The 8,981-nt window shown below is 41.0% G+C and overlaps 1 protein-coding gene across 6 annotated transcripts in view; it reads left to right on the forward strand.

Moving 5' to 3' along the window:
* The window catches only part of Pphln1 (periphilin 1), a 143,061-nt gene extending 134,812 nt beyond the window's left edge, over positions 1-8,249 (forward strand). For all 6 annotated transcript variants that reach the window (XM_029569200.1, XM_029569198.1, XM_029569202.1 and 3 more), the window contains one exon: positions 5,718-8,249. In XM_029569200.1, coding sequence (XP_029425060.1) covers positions 5,718-5,912 — 195 coding nt within the window. In that variant the 3' untranslated portion in view covers positions 5,913-8,249. The remainder of the gene's footprint in view (positions 1-5,717) is intronic.
* Positions 8,250-8,981: the final 732 nt, after the last annotated feature.

The following is an 8,981-nucleotide window of genomic DNA, read 5'->3' on the forward strand; positions in this document are numbered from 1 at the left end:
GATTCTTACTATTACTCCAGGTTCAGACTCATTCTCAAATAACTGTTGATGGTTGGTCTATTTATGGTTGTTTCAAGTGATATTTTTAGTATTGACTTTATCTCCACTCCAAATATTTCCCCCTTGAAATAAATAAACATATAAAAGTTTCTATTGACCCTTCACATTATCACATCTGACTCCTTCCATTTGTTTTGTTTTGTTTTGTGTGAGATAGGGTCTCACTTTGTAACCCTAGAGACAAATCTCTGGGCATGTCTGTGAGGAATTTTCTAGATTAGGTTATTGGGGTGGGAAGACCTGCCCTAATGCCACACTGAATAAGGAGGACTAGAGAAGTGTTTGCCAGGGTCGTCAGCACACAGAAGCTGGTATAACCGTGGTCCTCAGGCAGTGAGCAGCAGGGTCTCAGTTCCTTCAAGGAGGCCCTGAGAAGTTACTGTGTGAAACTGTAAATGTGAAGCCTAAGTTGCAATAGAGACTTCAGAATGTCGGAGATGCCACAGCCCTGGGATGTCTGCCAAAGAAAGCTGCAGGCATTGAGTGGGGCTGGCTGAAGAGAGAGGCCGGATGCACCACAGTGCCGAGCTGGAGGGGTGGGGCCACTTGGGCCCTTTGGAGCCCATATTCTGTCCTGGCTCCTAATGTGGAGCTGCAGGATTTGGCATTTGCCCTGTTGGGCTTTGGCCTTGTTTCAGTAGTACCACCCTTTCCTCTATGCTCCCCTCACACCACAGTGTTCTCTCTTTTATTAGAGACAGGGTCTCACTGTATGGTCCCAGCCGACCTGGAACTTGCTATGTAACCAGGCTGGCTTGGAACTCACAGAGATTTGCCTGCCTCTGCCTCTGGAGGGCATGTTCCAACACACAAGGCCTCAGTCATCCTTTCTGGAATGGGACTGTTTACTCTGTGGCACTCTAATACCCTTTCCTAGTTGAGTGGCCTGGTTGGTTTTCCTGTCGGGCTTGATACAACCTAGAGTCACCTGGAAGTCTGAGTTGTGAAAATGCCCAGAGCAGATTGGCCTGTGGCCATTTCTGTGAGAGAGTTTTGATTGATGATGGTTGTGGGAGGGCTCAGCTGACTGTGGGGCACCATCCCTAGGCAGGTGGGCCTGGGCCACAAAGAAAGGCTTGCTGAGCATGAGCCCAAGAGGCATCTGCTAATCAGCGTTTCTAATCTCAGTGGTTTCTGCTTAGTTCCTGCTTGAGCAGTATGTGCTCCTAACCTGGGAGCTGTCTCCAGTCCCTGTACTTCATTTCTTGAGGCAGGGTCTCTCTCTTATTTGGACCTAGAAGGCACCAATCTAGCTAGACTGACTGGCCAGTGAGCCCCAGGGATCCTCCAGTGCTGATCTTACAGGTGTATTCTACTGCACCAGCTTTTTATATGGGCTTGGGTTCGAACTCAAGCCCTCATGTTTCCGTGACAACCACCTCACCGCCTGAGCCGTCTCCCCTGCCCTTGATTTCCTGTTTTAATTTTATTTTTCTGTTATAATTAAAAATTTTTTCCTTCTTGCTTTAAATTTTATTTGTTCTTCTAGTGTCTTAAATTATTAATCTTTTGTCTTTTAATACATATTTGATTAATTTTTCTCTAAATACTGGTTTTTTGGCTGCCCTTCAGATTTTGACATTTTATTTTCATATAATTCAGAATATTTTAAATTTTCCCTTGAGACTTCTTTGACCCATGTGCTATTTTTAAGTATGTTGTTGGGCTAAAGAAATAACTCAGTGACAGGTAGTACTTGCCTGACACGGGCAAGACCCTGGATTTGGTCTCCCCTATAAGAAAACAAAAAACTTACTGCTTAACAATAGCTGATATGTCCCTAAAAGTATGTTTTTTAATCTCCACAAATATTTGGGGGTCTCCCAACTGCCCTTCAGCTAACTCTTAATTTCTCTTTTTGTCTGGGTGCATACTGTATTTATTCTTTGAAGTTTGTTAAGTTGTATTTTTGACTGTAATATGGTCTATTTGGCCTTTCTTGTCAGCCTGGTTTCCTGGGCTCCAGGTCTGGGTGTCTTGCAGGCTGTACTGTCCTGGGGTGAGGAGGAATCCTGTCTTGCGCTTCCCAGTTGCCAGAGATTGTCAGCTCCTGCTTGCCTTACCACCTTTCCTTACTGTTGAAGGCATTGTTTGACCTGCAACAGCAGAGTTAGAGTTCAAACTCATAAGCCTCCTCTTAGAACCTTCTGTCTCATCTATGTGGAATTTAATCCTCTGTGCTCATCTCTCTGTCGCTAAGATGTGACTCTCCTGAAACAGGACGTGGGATGTCTTGATCAAATGAGTTGATCAATTATATGGAACGAGGGCAGCAACAGCAGAGGAAATGATATTCTCACTGGTACTGTAAGTGGGTGCTGAGGCTATTCTCAGACACTGACTTCCAGCAGCCCCCTGACTGCTCCTCCAGAACTGGGATGTGTTAGTGGCAGCTTACCTTGCCACAATTTTATGCTTTTCTTTTTTCCAGTGAATCAGAGGTAAGAGTAAAATAGCATATTTCAGAGGTGTTTTGTTTATTTTCTTATTTCAGTGCTGGACTTTGTGGCTCAGTTCCCTCCCCAGCTCGGCAAACAGCTTTAAATACAGCACACTTGCCTTTGAGTTTGTTTTGCCAAAATGCTCCGTCTGTTCCTCCGATAGCATAATTGCTGGTCGGAATCCTGTGCAGTTTGCTGTAGCATACCCTTTATTCCTACGAGTACTGTGTGTGAGTGTGACTGTGAACACTGACTGCTGTATAATAAAGGACCCAGAGAAACCAGGTTTGAATGGTGTTTTCAAATCACTGACAAGTGTAACTGTCCCAGTTAGTGTTAGCCCCACCCGTACTTTGACCTGCTTCCTATTTGGATGAGATATAAGCTCAACAGTAACAGCACCACACTCTTCCTGTGTGGCCTGTCGATAGTAGATCTGAAGGTCATTCATGCATTTCCAGCCAGGGACCATAAGCAAACAAACTGCTACAGATAACTACATACTTCCTGTTGGGGACGGAGCCACTGTGGAACAGACTTCAGAAGTAGGTTTCTGACAATTTTGAGTTGTATTTATAAAATGTTATAGGGCGAGGTCTTCCTATAACAAAAACTGTTTCCTATCTAATGTCCAACTAGGGCATTTTAGTCAGTCTTCAGAAAAGTTTCCCTTTAGTCGAGAATTATGTTGCTTTCAGTAGTTTGAATTCTTGTCAGAAATGCACAAACATTTTTGTATTTCCAGTGAATACTTACAAAAAGATTTAAATCAAAATATAAACTAAACAAAACTGTATCTTAAAACTAGAGTGACAGTAGATCAAGCTTCAATAAGTGTATTAGAGTTTCCTGATGCCTTTTTCATATGCAAATATGTAACATAATTATGTTCTGTTAGTGTGCTAAATAAAGAATACGGTTTGAGTAAGAAATAGACTGACATTAGAGAGAGAATTTGTAGGTCAGTTCAGTGTAACATTATCCTCATCTAGCACATCTGTTATTTTTAAAAAGCTGGTAAATCTAGGCCACCCACAAAGCCGTCTGCTCAGGCCTGTGGTTGCTGTTAAAATGCCGTTATTATGTGTGCTGGTGGGCACTGACCAGTCCTACATCTGAACAGCTGTGCTCTACTTGCCCTTGGGGACTGTACTGGCTTCTTAGGAAGCATGTGCTTGTCAGACCAGTCAGAATGTGTTCTGTTGTGGAGCTGGAGAGATGGCTCAGCAGTTAAGAACACTGGTTGTTCTTGCAGAAGACCCAGGTTTGAATCCCAGCACCCACATGGCAGCTAACAACTGTCTGCAACTCCAGTTCCAGGGGATCCAATGGCCTCTTCTGTCCTCCAGGGGCATTGCTCGACACGGGTGCACTTACCTACATGCAGGTGATACACACATACACATAAAATAATAAATAAAATATTTTTTTTAAAAAAGAATGTGTTCTGTTGCCTTGACATCATGTGTCTCGTGTGTGAATAGTATACTGCTTCTGACTTGTTTGTAAGAGCTAAGACCAGTTCCGTGTCTTGTAAGCTTCAGGATAAACTGGAATAAATGATTGACTTGAACTTGATGGGTATTATAAGTGAATTTTATCACATTAGAAAATTGTGTTTGTGTTTGTATAATATTGCTGGCAAAGCAGCTAGGGGTTTTAGCACATTAATTTAGTGTGAGTGGGTACATGTGGATGTGGCAGTCAGAAGACAAATTTTGGAAGTTGATTCTTCTTAGGGTTGAAGCTCACTCAGGTTGTCAGGGTTGTCAAAATGTTTGTTTATCTGCTGAGCCATCCTGCTGGGACCCAGCTAAGAGTTTTACTTATCCTACTTTGCATCATTTGTAGAATGTATAAACCAGGCAGTGCACTCCTGTGGTTCCGGCACTAGGGAGGCAGAGGCAGATGGATTTTTGTGCCAGCCAGGTATACATACTGATAGGCCAGCGAGGGGTATAGGGAAACCTTGTCTCAAAAAACTAAAACCAAAACCAAACAAAAATATATATTTTAAATTTCCTTGAGACTTTGTGAATCCAGGGCTTTCCCTTCACCTCCCCTCCTTCCTCCTTTCCTTCCCTCCCTCATTCTCTCTCTTCCTTTCTGTTTGTTTTTGGTTTTTTTGACGGTTATGGTTTTGCTCACGCTGGCCTTGAACTCACTTAGCTCAGACTGGCCTCAAACTAGTAGCAGTCCTACTGACCCAACCTCATAGTACTGGCATCACATGCCCATACCACGGCAGCTTTGTGATTTATTTTTACCCCAACAGAAATGAATTTAGTAAAATTTAGCAAATGAAATTCTAAAAAGTATCATAAGCCTATCAGCATCTTATCTTATTTGTAAAGAATTTCAGAATGAATAAAATCATGTTTTTGGAGAATAATGGTAAGCTAGTTTTTATTGTTACATTAGAAATATAAAAATAGGTCTTTTAAATCAGATCATTTTTAATTCACATAAACTTTGTAGACACTCAACAGTACATTCCTTAAATATATGAATATCTAAGTATAAAAAATAGCATAGAAATCTAAAAAATACATTTTGTGACCACAAAAATTAAGGACATGACATTTAGTGCAGAAGAAATATAGTTTTTAGACAGTAAACAGCTAATTGCCAGTGATAAAAGTCATACGTTTTGAAATAAAATAGTAAAATATACACATTAAATAGAAATATATGCACATTTACATGTGTTTATATGTAAATGTATGTAATGCACACACCTTTGTGTGCATGTGCATAATCTTGTTTTGATCTGAATTTTGTTTTGATGTCTTTGGTTAAATGTTTGTAACTATCTCTTCAGCCTTCTTACAGCTTCTTGTATTACAAATAGTTTTGAATTTGTCACCTGATTGTGATTCAAAGAATCTAAAGTTAGAGGCTCAGGAATTTTTTCCCACTTAACAAGCGAAGGAAACCTTTGGTGCGACTTGCCTGCTTTTGCTCTTCCTTCCTCTGGCCTCTGATCTAACATGAGCAGACTGCCTTACTTCAGAACCTGCCCAGCCCCTCCTCAGACATGGGGACGTCAGAGTTTTTGTGCTCATTCGGTTGTGAGCGAATATTCCAGATAGAGGTTTGGGCTGTGCTACTGCGACACCCTCCTAATGTCGGCACCGGGAGGTGGCCTGCCTAGTCAGCCAAGTGTTTGACTAATTGTTTTCACTCAGCTAACCAGAATGTATTTCACCGTTCTAGGTTTACCGACAAGACTGTGAAACTTTCGGGATGGTGGTGAAAATGCTGATTGAGAAAGATCCTTCCTTAGAAAAATCTATACAGTTTGCGCTGAGGCAGAACTTGCATGAAATAGGTGAGCGGTGTGTTGAAGAACTCGAGCATTTCATTGCGGAGTATGATAGTTCTACTCAAGATTTTGGAGAGCCTTTTTAGAAGAGTTAGTGCCCAAGCCAACAAAATAAAAATGTTTCTAGATTTTATGCCCATTGGATTATGTAAATCCTTACTATTTTGTGATGAAGAGAAGAAATACTTTATGATAGCTGACTACATTTCCAGTGTCAAATAGATGTCTAAAACAGTCTTTAAAATATATTAATTCACATTTTTTTCCTACATATAGAATCTTCTGGCCCATACTCACACACCCTCCAAAAAATAGTGGTCAGTTAATTTTTTAGGGTTTGAAAGAGCAGTTTTGGGGAGCTTTCTGAACTCAGCTGTGTTCTGTGGTCTTCCATAGTGTGTGATCATCTGGTCATGTGAGTGTAATGTGGTTAGAGAGCATCCACCTAACATGAGAAGTCTGATCTCACAGAGAACGATATCATTTGAAAATGGTTTCCAATTTCGATTTAATTGGCTTGCTGCTTGCTTTATTTCCATTTGTAACTGTTAATGTCAGAGTGTACTGCCTTCATGATTTAGAACTTCGGTATATTAGAGAATAATTCTTACTCAGTTATTTAAAAAAGCACTTAAACTCTCTAAAGGGCATGTTAGGGTAAGATCTTCCCACACAGTGAGTGAGCTCGGTGCACTCTTCTGCTAAAGTGTGCCTCAGCCTCTGGCTGCCGTCTCCGTGTGCAGGTCTAGGCAGTGGCGTAGATCCGAGCAGTAGAAGGGTCATCTGAGATGAGCACGTGGGACATTTTCAATCTGAGCATAGAGGAAAAAACGCAATACACGAAAGCATTGGAGTGTTGTTTTTCAGTAGGCCCCACTCCATTAACAAAAGAGAGCTGGTGACATGTCCATGGCAAGCCATTTACATGGTGTTCTGTTCACTTCTGTAATCTGAGCTCTTTGTTATGTGGACTTTTAGAGAATCTCAGCTTCTCATAAGTTCTATCTAGAAAGAAGCAAAGCAGAAATGCAGGAGGCCAGCGTTCCGCAGCCACAGCAAGCCAGTCACAAGGGCCCCTGGGCGGCCTACTCACTTCAGGCTTCTTCCATTGGCACAGTGACATGAACTCAAACACATCATCTGGGCATTAGTTCCCTTAAGAATCATGGTTTCCATTACTGCACCATCTCATTAGCCCCCATCCTCGCTGGTTTGTTTGGGTTTGTTTTTGTTTTGTTCTTGCTTTTGGTATTCTTTGTTTAATAAGACAGGGTCTTTCAGTGTAGACCAGGTGGGCCTGGAACTCATAAAGCTCCCCTGCCTCTGCCTTCCCAGTTAAAGGGATGTGAAAGGTGTGTGCCACCACTCCTAGCATGCTTTTTTCACTTCCATTCACTTTTGTCTTTTTTTACTATTTAGTTTTTTTTTGAGACAGAGCCTTACTATGTAGCCCAGACTGGCCTCAAGCTTTCCATATAGCCTGGCCCATACTGGCCTTTAACCCATGAGTCTCCTGCCTCAGCTTCCTGAGGGTTAGGAGTACAAGTGTGAGCCACCATGCCTGTCATTACTTTTCATGGTGTCTGTCTGCACTATCTGCAGTGGTAACCCAAAGGATATACAGATGATATTAAAAGTAGAAATAGCAGTATAAATGATTTTAATGATTCATCTAATGAATATGGGAAAATATGTATTATGCCATTCTGCAAATTAAAAACTTAATTGAGGACATTTTTTTTTAAGTTTCCTAAGAGAGAATATGAATTTTTTATTCTTGGCATTGAGAGTCTATACATATATTCTAAGACATGCTCTTCCTTAATGTAGACAGTGATTTAATTGCCAGTCACTTTAGAAAGCCTGAAGAAGGTACTGATGCTATTTTTCCTTCCACTATTTTTCTTTTCTTAAACATTTTAATCCCAGAATTCAGTTTAATCAAGATGTTAACAAGTTTACATGTAATATTTCAGAAATTACCAGAGGTATATTCATTTGGTAGAAATCCATTAAAAAGAGAATCTTACTGATAGATGCATTTAGATGTAGGTTCAACAGATGATCTCTTCCTCGTCCCTCAGGTTACAGTCCGCACTTAAAGCTGTTGATATGCCATCAGCATTATTCTGCTAGGCTTGTCAGTGTTAAGTGTTCACTTGGTTTTTGCTTTATAAAATGCCTTTTAAAGTTTCATTTTAGGGCAGATAAATTCAGATGTGTACTAGACTTTGTATTTTGTAAAATGACCTTGATTAAAGAGCCATCTTTGTAAATGACCCATTCTTTTTAGTACACCTAATTGGTGTGATAACATTTTCATTGTCTTACCATAAAGCCTTGATGATCAATGTGGGGAAACATACTGTAAGCTTTTGTGAACTTTAGGAATTCAAAATAAAGCAAACAAGATTAAATAATTAGAGTGTCTATGCTCTTATTTTACCAAGCTCACAGTATTTGGCCAAAATGTACCTTTTATTACTTTCTGCTGTAAAATGACTCCTTATTGTCTTCTAACAGCAGGCGAGGGGAAATTGGAGAATCAGGACGCTCTAAACTTTGGTGATTCATGGAGTTTTGATGTTGCAGAAGCAATCAAACAAGAATATAGTGTCGGGGCTGGAGAGATAACTCAAGTGGTTAAGAACACTGGCTGTTCTGTTCTTGCGGAAGACCCAAGTTTGAATCCCAGCACCCACATGGCAGCTAACAACTGTCTGTAACTCCAGTTCCAGGGGATCCGACAGCCTCTTCTGATGTCCACAGGCATTGCATGACACAGGTGCACTTACCTATGTGCAGGCAATACATGCATACACATAAAAGAAAAATAAAATATTTTTTGAAAAAGAACATATTGCTGAGCACAATAGCAATAATTACGAACCTGAATTTCAAAGGACAGTAAGGCTGATGCCCTCCATCTCAGTAGCAACTCCTGGAGGGCAGCTGCCCTGTGGTCTGCACTGCTTGGGTTCTTAGCTGGGGATGTTGTAGGTACTCATATTTGTTAGCCACGGTGACTGGTGACTTCCAAGTCTTAGAGAAATAGGATTTGTTCACACTGAGATGTATCAGAAGGAGGGAACAGAACAGTGAAGGTAGTTATAGCCCTGTGTGGCTATGGTCAGTTTTCATTGCTGTGACAAATC

This window comes from Nannospalax galili, unplaced genomic scaffold, assembly GCF_000622305.1.
Source record: "Nannospalax galili isolate Female #2095 unplaced genomic scaffold, S.galili_v1.0 scaffold1022, whole genome shotgun sequence".
In the NCBI taxonomy this organism is placed as follows: domain Eukaryota; kingdom Metazoa; phylum Chordata; class Mammalia; order Rodentia; family Spalacidae; genus Nannospalax; species Nannospalax galili.